Raw genomic sequence first — 17054 nt, 5'->3', positions numbered from 1 at the left:
TTGCAAACCTATGGGAAGCAGAAGAGATGTTATTATATTCTTCTATTGTCAAAATGATCACAATTTCAATCGTAAATATTATTTAGTAGATAGTGATGCTGTCTCCTAAAATAACCCATATCACGGTGGATTCACATTTCCTATGGTAGTAGAGGTTATGGATAAATGCTCTAGTAGTTGGAATCTATTCCGTGAGATAGATGTTATGCCCAGATCTGGCCATGTTCAATGTCAGAAGCCTAAGGGGGAGTATTCAAATGGCTGATGGATGTATAGTTTTAGAGCTCCAAAGTCAGATTCAGTAGCAAAATCTGGAATCATGTCCCTTTTATTACTACCTTTATGTCTTTGTTCTGTAATGTATAGATGGCAGATTCAAGTCACAGGTGATAGCAAAGTCAACAAGGAACAGGCATTATCACCTGATGATGTGGGGAAAGGTCAGACAGAGAAATATGTATGGACTGGAAGACAGAACCACCACAGTGATGTGAGCTGAACCAGTGCAAGTGCTTTGGATCAGTCTTTTGAAGAACACTTCCAGACAGTGACCAAAATGAAGATATAGGAAGAATTAGCAGAAAGAAGGTGCTCATGCTCATGACATTGCTGCTGGCAGCAACAATAAATTCAAATTTGGCTCCATATATGCATGCAAGTTTTATGATTCTGGGAAAGTCATAATAGAAGTTTTTATTTTGTTAGGACCACAAAAGCACAAGTTTATAATGAAAACAAATTGAGACATATGTAAGTCACCCCAAGTACCCAGCTAGTAGTTACAACTGAATACATATTGTAGGATTCCTGATGTTCAGGTAGTGAAGAGGTTTACAGATTGCTGTGTACCTGTCAAATGCCATGGCTATGAGTAAGACCATCTCCATTCCTCCCATGATGTGAATGAAACATATCTGTGTCATGCAGCTTTGGAAAGAAATTATCTTGTATGGATTTGAAAGTTCTGTAGTCATCTTAGGGACTGTGATTAAAAAAAAGGTCCACATCAATGAGGGACAGGTTGGCCAGGAGGAAGTACATAGGAAAATGTAAATGGTAGTCTAAAATTAGCGAAAGAAAATGAAGAGATTTCCTGGGATGATCCCTAAAGAGATCAAGGAGAATATCAACATGAGAAAAACTTTAGTTTCCCAAGAACTAGAGTCCCAGCAGCACAAACTCAGAAACCAGAGACTCTCTCAATCCTCTTTTACTGGTGGAAGCATCTTTTCTTTTCCCTATCTGAAGAGATTTGTGTGTGCTTATCTGAAAACTATAATGACCTCTCCTGAGTTGGTTGCCCTAGAGGGGACTGCCGATAATCCTCAGTGCCTACCCCACCTCTTCACGTTACTCCTAGTCCTTTAAGCAGGCTCAAGTCCCAGAAAGCTCCAGTGAGTTAGGGACAAAGTGGAATTCATGACAAGATGCAATACACACCAAGAGAACTGTAAAATCCATATGATTATCAACAGACATCTAGAACATATGTATGGGAATGGATCCTAAGAGTGGTGGACTAGGATGGAAGGAATGTAATATTGGTTTGGGCCACATTTAATGGTATTATTACACTAAACAATGATTCTGTATTCATTATATTAGCTCAGATGGCTTGGAGTGACCATAACAGGTCGCTTTATTTGGTTGAATACAAATTTAGACCCAATTTCGGAATACATAGAATGAGGCTGATCTGCCAGAATCTCCTTAGTTTATACTGTTAGAAGTTATTCAAAGGTTGAGGGAGATTGTAATGCTGCAATTGATGCAATTTTTCTCTTCCTGTTATTTTTATTATTTGCTTTCCTTGTTATTCAAGAGCTTTCTTTTGTCTTCATGGTAAAATATAAAAAACAGATCGATAGATAATAGATGATAGATTGAAAAAACAAATCTTTTTTTTTTTTTTTTATTCATTTGAAACAGAGAGATAGAGAGAGAGAGCATGAGCAGGGGGAGAGGCAGAAGCAGACATCTCGCTGAGCAGGGAGCCCGATGTTGGGCTCCATCCCAGGACCTGGAGATAATGAGCGGAGCCTAAGGCAGACGCTAAACCATCTGAGCCACCCAGGCGCCCCATGAAAAAACAAATCTTAATAGGGGAAGGAGATGGTAATTTACAGAAAGGAATGTCACCCCCCAGGTGACTCATTAACCACTTTTCTTCTTGCTTCCTTTAGAAAACCAACATGTTTCTAGGAGGCAATTCCCATAACAGACTGATTTCTGGCTGGCAACCCCAAGTCTCTGAGTTGAACTTGGTCACTACCCAAGCACAATTAGTGCTGTTAATTAGCTGCTTTTATGATGGCAGTATTTTGTATAACTCTTTGCACAGGGGAGAATTATGCAGCAGACAGAAACTTTTTGAGTTGTTCTGACTCCCTGAAGTTATAGTTGCTTTATGCCCTCAGGTGGAGGAGCACAATTTCTCCTGTTCATTATATTTCAGTATTAAAAAAACGCATGTACACTGATGCAAGTAGCCTCTATGAACGATAGTTAAATGTAGGTCTCTAGACAAGGGTGCTTATGGATGGGAGGTTTTATGCTACCACTCATTCACCATAGTTAGACTTTGATTTTGTTATTCTTTAATCATGAGATGAAACATACAGAAAATAGCAGAAAACAAATTTATAGCTTAATCAAATTTTATAAAGTAATCATCACCCAAGTCAAGATGCAGAACCATGTCAGCTATCCTATCACAGAAATCTCTGTGACTCATCCAAATTACAGCCACCTTTCCCCTCAAAAGGAGCCATGATTCTGTTATGGTAAAAATGTCCCTGCATTTTTTTTTCTAGCTTTGTCTTCCAAATATGCATCCCAAAACACTATAGTTTGTCTTGACCATTTTTTTCTTTTAATATGTCTTTCAAATCTCTTCTAATATAGATTTCCCTCCAACCTTTTTCTTTCCCTTAAATTATTTGTTGAAAAATGTGAGCCTTTTACACTTAATTTCCCACACTCTGAATTTTGCTGATTGCAGGCACTCATTGCAGTTCAGCATTTCCATTACCTTTGTACTATCCAAATGGCAGCTGGATCCAGAGGTTAACCAAACACAGGTTTGATCCCATTTTTGATAACATTATAGGTGATCAGGAAGCATAGTTATGACTTTCCCTCCTGTTATTAACAGCTGTTAATGCTCCATATGTATACATATATTTACATGTGTATATTTGTATGTGTATGTGAATGTATATATGTGTTAATGAGAGAGAGAGAGAGAGAGAGAAAGGGATATTGACCATACCAATACTTTCCAAACCAGTGGGCTTCTTTTTCCTTTCTCCTATTCCATATTTGTATCTCTGTCCTTTCGTTCTCCCAGTGAGACTTTGGGTCTTAACACTATAAATATATATTTTTTCATTTGCATAATCCTACATAGCACAGAAAATTGTTTCAGAATTATTATATCCATACCACTATAAAAAAGAAAAGTAACTGTTAAGAAGACATCAGTTTTCTTGCATTTTATTTTTTAAATTAATGGTATGTAGTCAAGAGACAATCTCAGGAAACAAACTGAGGGTTGCTGGAGTGGAGGGGGGTGGGAGGGATGGGGTGGCTGGGTGATGGACATTGGGGAGTGTATGTGCTATGGTGAGTGCTGTGAATTGTGTAAGCCTGATGAATCACAGACCTGTACCCTTGAAACAAATAATACATTATATGTTAATAAAAAATTAAAAAAAAATTAATGGTATGTAGTCAAAGTATTACCTTCAAAAGTTAATTGGGAAGAAAAAAAGAAAGAGCAGTCCAAAACAAAGTTAATTGGATTAGTTCTTATTATTTCCCCTTTAGTTTGGCTATGCCATTTGTTGAAGATAATTTGGGTTCATTTGTTTCTCTTTGCATTCAGGTTTAGGGTCTTTTAACAACTTACCATTGTTGAGTTAAAGTCAATTTTTGAACATGTGACTGATTAACATGACTAAATTCAAAAGTGTACATTCTTAGAGGATGTCCCTTTCTTCTATATCCCATCTAGCACTTTTACGTGTCGTTCCCTTTTACATGTCATGGGTAATATAAGACATCAGATTCCCTTTTATGTGTCATGGGTAACATAACACATCAGATTCTGGTACATGACTGTCATTTTTCTTTTTTGAACAAATGTTTTCTGTGTGTGGTTGTATAATGTGTTTTATTTATTTAGTTAGTTTTAAGTTTTTATTTTAATTGCAGTTAGTTAATATACAGTGTTTTATTAGTTTCAGGTGTACAACGCAATGATTCAACAATTTCATACATTGCCCAGTGATCATCCCAAAAAGTGCACTCTTAATCTCTATCACCTATGTAACCCATCCCCCTACCCACCTCACTTCTGGTAAGCATCAGTTTGTTCTCTATAGTTAAGAGTCTGTTTCTTGGTTTGTCTCTCTCTCTTTTTCCCTTTGCTCATTTGTTTTGTTTCTTAAATTCCACATATGAGTGAAATCGTATGGTATTTGTCTTTCTCTGACTGACTTACTTTACTTAGCATAATACTCTCTAGCTCCGTGGACCATGTCATTGTGAATGGCAAGATTTCATTTGTTTTTATGCCTGAGTAATATTCCATTGTGCATATCTATATACCACTTCTTCTTTATCCATTCATTAGTGGATAGACACCTGGGCTGCTTCCACATCTTGGCTGTTGTAAATAATGCTGCTATAAACATAGGGGTGCATGTATCCGTTGAATTAGTGTTTTTGTATTCCTTGGGTAAATACCTGGTAGTGTGATTGCTGGATCATAGGATAGTTCTATTTTTAACTTTTTGAGGAACCTCCCATACTATTTTCCAGAGCGGCTGTACCAGTTTGCATTCTCACCAACAGTGCACCTGTGTTCCTTTTTCTCCATATCCTTTCCAACACCTGTTGTTTCTTCTGTTGTTGATTTTAGCCATTCTGACAGGTGTGAGGTGATATCTCATTGTAGTTTTGATTTGTATTTCCCTGATGGAAGTGATGATGATTATCTTTTCATGTGTCTGCTGGCCATTTGTATGTCTTTTGGAAGAAATATTTGTATATTTACAGATATACAGATAATATAGGAAGAAATATCTGTAAATCTGCATGTCTTCCGCCCATTTTTAAATTGGATTATTGTTCTTTGGGAGTTTAGTTTTATAAGTTCTTTATATATTTTAGATAATAACCCTTTATATCTTCTCCCACTCCATAGGTTGCCTATTGGTTTTACTGATTGTTTACGTCACTGTGCAGAGTTTTTATTTTGATGTACTCCCAATAGTTTATTTTTGCTTTTGTTTCCTTTGCCTCAGGAGACATATGTAGTAAGAACTTGCTATGACCTATGTCAATAAGTAACTGTGTGTGTTCTCCTCTAGGATTTGTATGATTTTAGGTCTCATGTTTAGGTCTTTAATCCATTTTGAATTTATTTTTTGAGTATGGAGTAAGAAAGTAGTCCATTTTCATTCAAAATGCACACAATCTAACCCACCATTTTATCCCACACTCCTCCCCTGATGATGTCTTATAGTCCAGTTATTCAAATCTGCTTAGTATTTCCACTTATGCTAGACTTATTCCTAATAAAGTACCCTTGTTTATGCTGCTCCCTCTGCTAGGTTAAGTCTCTACAGCCATCCTACTTTTATGTCCTTTTCCCTTGAACTTCAAAACAGTTTATATTCTGTAGATACTATCTTAGCTCTTAAATATATGCAATGTTATACGATCTTTACATTTACAAAGGCATTTTAGGACACGTACTTTTGAAAAAGTATTCTTAGTGGTTTTGTAACCCATCACAATAATTTTATATTAGGGTTGTTGGAAACCTCTTTATCAAACTAAGACAAATCCATTCACAGTTTTGCTATCTGAGGCAATTTGTAGTGTACAGGTTTTGAATATAGTCTGTGGACGTTGGACTCACAACCTATTTTTACAAATGTGGTTACTAATTATATTCAATTCTTATGCTTATGAATGTCAAATGAAGTAGTAAAAATGTTTTGCACAGTTTTTGTATTTGGTGAGTGCACAATAGATTTAGATAATTATTAGTAGTAAGATTTATCACCTTTTGATTCATAGAGAAACCCCAGCTCCCCAATAATCATTAAAGAATTTTACTTTTATTCTAGAAACAGTAATCATAACAAAATGATTGAATTTCAGTTCCCTGTATCCTTCTGTTTTCCCATCTTCAGAATGAATGCACTGGGTCAAAAATTCTCAAAATGCCCACTGATCTAATACCTTTTCGGGCATGAGTGAGGGACAGAATTCTAAAATAATTTTCATAGTCTCTTAGAAGCTTGGATAGAAACATGAGAGCTAAGACAGATGTAGAGATCCAGTCTTTGGGGAAGTTAAAATAAATGAACATTCTAGAAAAGAATGTAAAGGTTATAAGGCCTTATAGAGAATGGAATTTATACTCATCATTTAGTGATATTGAAATGCTTAGAAGAAAAAGTGTTAATCCAAAATAAAATTAAAGATGAAAAATAGAAGAAAAATAAATAAGATAGCAGGAAAATAAAAGGATAAAAGAAAGGTGATTTAGAGGTTAAATGAGAAGTGAGAAAAATACAAAAAACCTACATGAGAGAAAATGTGAAGGGGTTTAATTGGAGATTAAATTGAAAAAAGATTCTGGAATGCCTGCTAAGGGATTTGTGTTTTATTATGAATATAGCACAGAACTACTGAAGAATTATGTGCAATTGTGTAATAGGTTTCTAACAAATAGTGAATAGTAAATACATAATAGCCATTATTAAGGTAGTAATAACAGGACATTTGTCAACAGGATGTGGGAGATTAAAAAAAAGATGATGTAAATGATTTTATTCTGAGTAATTGTGGAAATAGATGGGTTCTAGGGAGGCATGAAAGTATAGTGGGTTATTCTTACCAAATTTCTTGGGGGATAGTAGTATTTCTTTTCAAAATTTCCCTAATCATGGTTATTGCAGCACCCTTGGAAATTACACTTTTCTCTTCATTATCCCAATTCCATTCCTTAGCCCTATCCATTAATGCTCCATATTATAGTTTTCAAAGTTCTATATGAATTTAGCAATTCTATTTCCAAGTATAAAAAGAAGTCAAATAATAAAACAAGACATAAACCCTCTTTTCCCTTCTGCTTAGCATGGTAATAAATACAATTATACTAATCATTAACAATAAAGAGAATGGGATTCCTGTTGTGAGATCATTTCTGGTGTGACTGAATAGTTAGGATGGTTCTTAAGAATCAAAGTATGCAACTTAGAATGGAACTTCAATATTTACTTATGAGCTGCAACCATTTCATTTCACTGAGAGGACAAACTTGATACTCACATCTCCATAAGAAATATACCAAGGGTGATAGCTGACCAGTGGTTTCTCTTTTGCAGCAAAAAGACTTTATACCATGGTAACAAGTAAGAATTCAGATATGCTGCTCTTCAGCAAAAGGAATTTCTTGCTCACTTAGTTAAGACATCGCATTTCCTGAGTATATGCTGCTGAGGAGTGAGTGATGGTAAGGGATTCTCAGTTACAGGGAACCCTTCACCACTGTAATCCTTTCAAAGCTCATCTGATTTCTTCAAAAATGGTTCAAGGAGTTTTAGAAGAATTCTATTGATTCTAAGTTAAACATTGGGTTTATTGAAGAAGTTCTCCAGAATCTTAGACACTGGCTGTAGCATTCATGAAGAGCCAGCTACAAATGAACAAAAAAATCTTTCCCTATGTACTAGATTCAACTTAAAATTCAACATTTAGGGTGTTATGTTTGTCTTAAATAATCTTTTACCCCTCTTTAAAGAAAAATACCTAAAGTCCTCATAAGTTTCACTGAGATTGAAGTCATGAGACTTGGCATTTTTAGGAGAAGAAAGGGAAAAATGAAGGGGGGAAATCGGAGGGAGAGATGAACCATGAGAGACTATGGACTCTGAGAAACAAACTGAGGGTTTTAGAGGGGAGGGGGTGGGGGGATGGGTTAGCCCGGTGATGGGTATTAAAGAGGGCGCATACTGAATGGTGCACTGGGTGTTATACGAAAACAATGAATCATGGATCACCACATCAAAAACTAATGATGTATTGTATGGTGACTAACATAACATAATAAAATTAAATTAAAAAAAAAGAATTCTGGTTAAAAAAAAAAAGACTTGGCGATTTTAGTACAAATTTACTGTGTGATTTTGGCATGTCATTCAGAATCTCCAAGCCTTAGTTTTCCTGTTTACAAATGAACTCATTGGATCAAAATCTCTCAAAGACAAAATTCCATAACTCTAGGAGTATGATTTGCACCTTTACGTAAAAGAAATATCCCAAACCAGATTATATTGGAATTGCAGGAAGGAGGGAAAGAGGTGGGTAAGAGAACACTGCATCAGGGTATATAGAAATAGGATCCTTAAATAGAAAGGAAAGGAGAGATTAGCCTGAAAGATTCAGAAGGACTCAACACTTAGAACACTTGTATAACATATACTAAGTTATATAACACAACAAGGGCAATCCTTGTTAATATTCATACTAACTCTTCTAAATATTTGAACTGACCTCACAGGCTCCTTCCATTTTTCTTGAAGATACACACACAATTGAATTCAGCCAAATGGGTTCTTACTAATAGAAGCATCTCGTTGTCAATAAAATGCTACACTTTGGTTAGTTCTGCTAATATACTTCACTTTCATCATTCCACCTACCTGCTTCATATCTGGAAGAGACTACAGCAATTTTCGGAGCAAGGAAGAGTACAGATTTTCCTTTTCGCACTTTGTCTTAAAGCAAAAAATTTCCAAGAGAAGAAAGTGTGTCTGATTTGTCTTCCTTAGCAAGTCATTTGGTTAAGAGCCATTTATGATGAGTGACCAGAGGCAGGTGACGAGATCTGGAAATAGCCAGCCTGAAGTTTGAGTAATGAGACTAAGTCACATAGTCTCACAGGTTTTCCCTTGAGGATACACACAGAATGTTCTTGAGACAGGGGCTGTTGTCACAATTTCTTGGCTTCCTTAGGTATTTCTAATACCTCACTGAATCTAAAGGTGATTTTTTTTTTCTGTGCAAATGAAACTTTATTTCCTTATATCTATACTTCTCTTAATTCTCTTTATATTGAAGTATAATTGACATACAATGTGATGTTACTTTCAAGTGTATAACACATTGATTTGACAATTCTATACATTACTCAGTGCTCAGCACGCCAAGTGTAGTCATCATCTGTCAACATAGAACATTATTACAGTATTATTGACTTTATTCCATATGCTGTACTTTTCATTTCTGTGATTTATTTACATTATAACTGGATGTTTGTACCTCTGAATACCCTTTATCTATTTCTCCCATCCCCCTCCCATCTGCCATGTGGCAACCACTGTTTTTTTTTTCTCTATATAAGAGTCTGTTTGTTTTGTGTTGAAATCATATGGTACTTGTCTTTCTCTGTTAAAGGTGACTTTTTAAAATTTAATTTGTATATTTGAAGAGAGAGAGAGCACGAGCAGGGGGCGGGACAGAGGGAGAGGCAGGTTCCCAGCTGAGCAGGGAGCCTGACAAGGGGCCTGGGATTAGATTCCAGGACCCTGGGATCATGACCTGAGCCAAAGGCAGGAGCTTAACCAACTGAGCCACCCAGGTGCTCCTCCCTGTTAAAGGTGACTTTTTAAAAGAATCATAGTGAAACCAATAGAATAATGTTCTGAAGTTAAAATCCAGATGGGTTAAGGAGACAATAAACAGTAATGCTTTAGATAATGCACAAAGAAGATAGCTTATAGCATTTATGACCACTTTTGGATAAAATATAGGGAAAAAATTACCTTGACCAATAGTAAGAAAGTCTCATTTATTATTTACCATTTTATTGAGCAGCTTTAATTACAATGCAGCAGTTATAACTGAGCTGAGTCTCCACAATTAATGTTTCTTAAATCAGTCATAGGGATACATCTAAGTGATTGCTCAGTTGTGCTCTTTGACCCATCAGGCTACCCAAGTTTTACTTGGAAGGGTAAAGTAAAAGTAAAGATGTCAATCATCTCTTTATCCTAAGTACCTGGCTTAAGTACAGGTGAGATCTGAGTTGGGTACTTTTTTAGGTAATAAGATCCTTGAAATACTTTTATAATTGTAGATACTCTTTTAGGGTAAATCAAGAAATGCTTTGAGGAAGACTGCAAGGACAACAGAAATTTGCTGTCGAAAAAAATGGACCATAGGCAAATTTTGCATAATGCAAAGTAGTAGAATCTATTTCTAAAGTAACATTGTACAAAATACATTGACAATCAGAGACTGAAAACAATTCTTAAGAGTTGTAACAAAGCGTTGCCTGCCTGTTTATCTAACCTATAGTATAATTAGGATGAGAATTGTTTCTTTCTCGATTTTTAATGACTGCTGGTTTGTATAAACTCATATTTTATCCATTGGATCCACATAATTTCCATAAGAAATATTAACTGATTCCCAGTGATGCTTATAATCAGTATGAAGATACTGATAAAGTTCAATCTGATTATATGTACACGTATGTATTTACATGGAGATATGAAACAATTACATGAAAATTGAATGTGCTCATAGATGGAAATTGCAATTTAATTTTATAGGTAGGTAGGAATATATAACACTTTATTTTTCATACTTAACAGAAATTACTGCAGCTCTATTTGAAAGTGAAGTTCTTTGATTCAATACCTCTTTTATGTAGAGTTCTCAGTTTTTTAAAGGCAATAATGAAATTATACATAATCCATAGTGTTCTTGTTGATCACAAGGGTCCTGATGGTCCACAACAGTCATCTTGTGCTCTTACCAATGAAGTCTGTTATGGCATCTCCCTAGAACTTACAACTTGTCGAGTCAGCCTTCTTATTGCCACCTTCATCTCTCTGTTCCTTAAAGTATAGATGGCAGGATTTAATACAGGAGTGATGACAAAGTCCACAATGGCAAAAAATTTATCCATTGACTTGGTAGGGAAAGGCCACACATAGAGAAACATGCATGGAGTGAAAAACAAAACCACTACAGTGATGTGAGCTGACAGAGTGATGAATGCTTTGGATAAATCTTTTGAAGAATGTTGCCTGACAGTGATCAGAATAAAGATGTATGACACAATTAAGAAAAAGAAGGTGCCCATAGATATGAAGCCACTGTTGGCAGTGACCACAAATTCTAGGCTGTAAGTGTCCATGCATGCAAGTTTAATAACCCTAGGAAAATCACAATAAAAGCTCCCCACATTATTAGGGCCACAGAAAGGTAAATTTATGACAAAAACAAACTGAGACACAGCATGAATCACCCCAATGATCCAAGCAGCCACTACCAAAAACATGCACATTTTGGGATTCATAGTAGTTAGATAGTGGAGAGGCTTGCAAATCGCTGTGTACCTGTCATATGCCATGGCTAAGAGCAGTACCATCTCAACTCCTCCCATGACATGAATAAAGAACATTTGTGTCATGCAATTGTGGAAGGAAATGATTTTGCAACCACTGAAAAGATCAGAGATCATCCTAGGAACTGTGGTGGATGAAAGGCCCAGGTCAATGAATGATAGGTTGGCCAGCAGGATATACATGGGGGAGTGTAAGTGAGAATCAAAAATCACTGTTAACATAATGAAGAGGTTTCCCAAGATAATTCCCACATAGAACAAAGAGAAGAAAAGAAAGAGGAAAACCTGCATTCCCAAGGATTGTGTAAGTCCCAGTAACACAAACTCAGTTACCACAGAGCCATTTACTTGGTCCATTGAATCATAAGGAAGGGAAGACTCTGAAGTGACCTGAAAGAAACAAGAGAGACGGGATTAACTTTGAGGAGTGCCTCAAACAATGTGTTAAATGTTGATAATTTAAATTGGTTATTGACAGATCTTTCATTTAATTGATAGTAAATTGTTTACAAAATAATGGAAACCCAGGGTATGGGTTTGGTAGTATGACCAAAGCTGCACTCAGGGGCCATCTATTGCTTTAAATTGCTCTTATTTATTCAAGTACATGGAATAATGAGGCAACTTAAGAAGTTAGAAAAGGATGCACAAATTTTGCCTAGAATAGATGCCTAGAAAATTGGGAGAGTAAACATGAGCATATAAAAAGTTTTTTTTTAAAAAAGAAATAGACAACCTTTTGAAAATATAATCAAGAATAATAAAATTAAACAAAAATTAGAAATAAGTATAGAATAATAACAGTTAACATAGTAACAGTCAATACATCTTTGAAGTCTTTTTTTGTGTGTTACTCTTAGGTTTGTACTGCCGAAATGGTGTTTGCATTGGAGTTTGAGTGATAATTTTTGTAGACAGGAAAATCCCACACTACATGATCCTATTATCCTAAAGTCTCTAAACTTCCATTTATAGCATATAATATAATCTATTTATGAACTTTAATTTATAATGTGGACAATCACAATGCAAAATATGGAACTGAGTGTACTCAATGTGGTGGAGTTGGAGTCAGTAGCATGTGTAGAGGACAGGCAGGAAAGAACATATAAATAAAGGGGAAGAATGAAGATCAATGGGAAAGAGTGTAAGAAAATAAAAAGAAGGTGAGGAGAAGGAATAAATGCTAAAAGTCAAATAGGATAAAATGATGATCCAAAAAAAGGCATTGGTAGAACATTGCACATCTTTGCTTACGTGCCTGTCATAGTTTAAATCAACACACATTGATATATTACAAACACCTGGGCATAAACTTTACTTGGGTTTTCCATTAACTGCTTTAGGTATATTTTGACTGAAAGGATGGAAAGTAATAGTAAAGCTGTGGGGAAATAACCACTGAGATAAGCCAAGTTAAAACTTTAAGCATATGAATCATGGGTGTGGCAGTGGGGTTTGGTAGAATGGAGTGGTTGAGCATGATGCCTCAGTGAACTGACAGGTGAATCATCTCTAAAAAAATTAGGAAGTAACTGATCAAAAGCATCCATTTAACCTCCAGCCACTATTTTACTTACCCTCATTCTAGTATTTATAGCTTTTCATAAATATAAAATTAAAGTTTTTGATATAGGCACTCTTTCTGCTTTGTCTAACACTGTATCACCCGCCTAAAACAGTGGCTGGCACACAGAAAAAGCCCAGGAAATTTGTGATAAATGAATTTCCTAGAAATAGGTACTAAATTGTTCATAGAAGAAACAAACAGTAACCCTCACAAATATATAGAGAAATAGATTTAATAATATCTTCTCCACAAGCTTGTATTTCCTGGTATAATCCAGTTATTTATACATAAAAAGTGAGTATTTAACTGAGTGAAGAACTTTCTGCTCTTTTATTACAAACATCTGAAATTAGCATGTATCACTGATGAGGAAATCCTCATGATCTGAGAGAGAAAAAGACCATGTACTTGGTCTCGGCCTTTTTAGAAAACCCTGGTGACTTTGTGAAGCTCTCAGGAGTTTATCAGAAGCCAAGTCCCCATAGATTTTGCTATCCTTCCTCTTGGAGATGTAAACTTTTTCAGTCATTCTGGGTCTAGGGAGAACCATCTTTAAACAGGAAATATAGATACATATTAAACAAAAAAGATGATCAGAATTATAGGTTTGTATAGAAGTGGGAAAGAACTTTTGAGAGAATCTTTTTCAGTTATTTTATTCTACAGGTAGAGAGCCAACCCTGTGAGGGTAAATAGCTAGCTAGTGTGTTCACAGCAATACATTCACAGAGCCAGAACTAGAAGTCAGCCTAACTTCCAGTCCAATGGTCTTCCTCAGTAATGCTCTACACCTGCTTAATAGAGTCATGAAAAAGCTAGAATTATTTATATTTGAGAGGGTCACTGTAACCTAATTGGAAGTGCCCGATCAACCCTGAGTTTTTATTCATTTAAAATAAATTTGACCTTCCCATTCTGAAAGACTTTCTTTCGCCATTGAAATTGCTCTTCCTAACCCTCTTTCCTGTTTTATCACACAATCTGGTCAGTCCTTGAACAGTTCCATCTCAGAACTTATAGCTACCAGCTCCTCTGTACCATCCCCTGGCACGGGGCCAGAAGCTTTCTGACTCTGAGAATAGCCTCTTAGACTAGGCATTGGCTGGTTCCTTCAAATGTGGAGGAAAGTAATACTGAAGGAGAGGGAACCACACCAGAATCTTGGAGGTAGAGGACTGAGATTCTTTCTTTTTATTTAAAACAGAATTTGGTTCTCAAATAGGGCAGGAATAGCTGAGGCCAGATGTCTGTTTTACACAGTGGAAAAAAAAGTTTAAAATGAGTTGGAGAGCACAAAACTCAGAAACACATGAATCTTGAAAAATCTTCACATTAAGGAGACAAATTGAACATATCAAAAGGTGTGTGTGTGTGTGTGTATGTGTGTAGAATTGATTTGATAAGACAATGCAATGCAATGATTGAAATTTGAGAATAAGAGAATGATGGTGTAGAATAAAAGGACAAAAACATTTTCAAAAGGAGAAAATTTCTGACAATATTTTACAGAGGAACAGATACTGAAGTGGAATTAAGGGGGAGAGAGAGAGGGACACAACCATGACAGGTGCAGTTTTATAATTAAAAAGCATCTTTCCTACCTGCCTGTTCAGTCACAGGATTTACATTTTTGGAAGAATAAACATTCAGAGAGCTCAGTCTTATTTTCTGTACATAATCTTACCTCAAAGACAAAGCTATATATGATTCTTCAAAATGGGAAATAAGCTAATTAGGTGCACAGGAGAGCGACCTACTGTTGTCTCAGAGAAGACCAGTACTGAGCCCATTATTACTTTCTCTTGGGGGACTAAATCTTTGAGTCACATTGGTTTCCCCATGAGAGAAATAATGAAAAAGAAATTGCCTGGTAATGCAACAGAGGGGAAGGGGGAAGATTTTGAGGCAATATGTTTGTTTGTATAAAATACCCCTAGATAGATTACATGATCTTCAGGATGAATTGTTTGAAAGCACTGAGATGAGGGGATGAGGGTGAAAACAGATCCTGAGTGGACAGGCATACTTTCACTTGTAGTACCAAACTTGAAGACATAGATGTTAAACCCCTGATATGTCAAGATAATTCTTACAACTGACAGTAGGGGAATAAATTGATCACTTTCCTGTTATCACTTATAGCCAAAATTTATCTTTGTAGGTTTACCTGCAGTCCCAAACTTTGGAGTGTTGGAGATAAAAGTCTTCTTGAATACATTTAACCTTTATTTTTCCTGAGTTGACTGGATAGAACTAAAATTTGTGCATTATTCGATCAATTTCTGAAGAAATCAGTAGAAAACAAATACAAACACAAAAGAGGAAAAATATAAGGGGTTATTTTGAGTGTTTATAAGAAGAGCATATTTACCTGAGGGAGATACTCATTCATCAGACCTATGACAAGGTAAACAAGCCTAGTGTATTTCTGTAAAGAAGTAAGGCTTTATCTATATTTTATATGTAGATAAAAAGAATGGATCTCTAGGCTATCATGGGGTCCCAAAGTGTCAAGGCTCTATCTTTGTTTTTTTTTTTTTTAAAGATTTTATTTATTATTTATTTGAGAGAGAGAGAATGAGAGAGAGCACATGAGAAGGGGGAGGGTCAGAGGGAGAAGCAGACCCCCCGCCGAGCAGGGAGCCCGATGCGGGACTCGATCCTTGGACTCCAGGATCATGACCTGAGCTGAAGGCAGTCACCTAACCAACTGAGCCACCCAGGCGCCCCAAGGCTCTATCTTTGTTTGAGTTGTATTTGTTTAGAGTTGTATTTTATTTTTTCTTGTTGAAAAGCAATTGGAAAATCATAATTCTCTAGAATAGCTGCAGAATGATGGTTAGTGTCAAATTAATTTTTGAAAAGTATTGACATTCCAAAATGTCAATAAGTAAGGATACAAACTGAAGAATAACGTGGCCAGAAATATTTAAAAATAAATAGAAATGCATGGTCAGCGACATGAATCGGTGTATATATATATATGTATATATATATGATGAAGTAAAATAATTTCGTTGCTTGGAAGAAGCACAACTATTCTAAGATTAGAGTGATGCCTCCCTACCCCACTGACTACTGCAATGCAGGGAACACTCCACAGCCCCATAAATCATTCTATCACGTCAATGTACTTCTGTCCTGATGTGCCTGTGCTCTAAATGGCCAACTGGATACCAGGCAGAATAGCATATTAAGATGAATGAGGGAGAATCTAGGCAGAAATAATAAAGCCCTAGGAAATTCTGCAGCCAGGCATAGAGCACAGTGATTTGAGAGCGATCCCCTGGAACATGGATCCTGGGTTTGCTTGATAGCAGAGAAGGCTGCTGAACTAACAGAGGAGCAGGGGCTGTTAATGTAGAGTTTATAAGACCTAAACGTATCAGAGAGGATTGAGTCCACTGATTTACAGGCTGCCGCAGCTAAAATTGGCTCAAGATTTAAACTGGCTGAAGCCAGCAAAAAGAAACTTATCAGTAGATTTCACTGCAGAGAATTGACAAAGAGGTATAGAAAATTAATTGAGAAAAGGCAAAGGAAAAAATATATTTTTATATATTATTATATATATTATGACTAAGCAAATACAAAAAGGAAGCCCATAGGGCGGTGGGGAGGGAACTTGGGGCAGGAGGTGGCTCTCTGCGGCCTATTCTCCCCTTCCCTTTCCTAGCCCCCTTCCCCCACTGCTGGACTAGGGCTAAGATCAGCTAGAGCAGGAACCCGAGCTCGACCCAGGTCACTGAGCTGGAGGGATGAGGAACACCTCTGCAATATCAGCCTCCTCCTCCCAGGAGATGGAGGAGCTGGAGCGATTCACGCGCAGACAGCTACGTGCTGGAGTACCAGGTGCAGGTGCTGCTGGCTGGCAGCACAGAGGCTGATGGTGAGAGTGAGCAGACATAGGCCCACATCTCCCAGGAGGAAGTGCCAGTAGTGGACCACCAGTGAAAAGCCTAATGAACAAGGGTAAATGGACTGCAGTGAGCAGATGGAAAGCAATTGTTTCCACTCTCTAAGGCAAGCCCCCCTCTCCCCTACCAC

General features: G+C 36.6%; 1 protein-coding gene and 1 pseudogene across 1 annotated transcript; both read right to left on the bottom strand.

Moving 5' to 3' along the window:
* Positions 1-317: 317 nt before the first annotated feature.
* Positions 318-10830, bottom strand: LOC116640479 (annotated as a pseudogene).
* Positions 10831-10855: 25 nt separating this feature from the next.
* Positions 10856-11794, bottom strand: LOC116640478 (olfactory receptor 4F6-like). Its single transcript, XM_032417524.1, has one exon. The coding sequence runs from the start codon at positions 11792-11794 to the stop codon at positions 10856-10858; it is 939 nt and encodes a 312-aa protein (XP_032273415.1).
* Between the last annotated feature and the right edge of the window lie 5260 nt (positions 11795-17054).

Source organism: Phoca vitulina, unplaced genomic scaffold (genome assembly GCF_004348235.1).
Source record: "Phoca vitulina isolate PV1807 unplaced genomic scaffold, GSC_HSeal_1.0 scaffold20, whole genome shotgun sequence".
Taxonomy (NCBI): Eukaryota; Metazoa; Chordata; class Mammalia; order Carnivora; family Phocidae; genus Phoca; species Phoca vitulina.
This window is presented reverse-complemented; position numbering and strand designations above follow the sequence as displayed.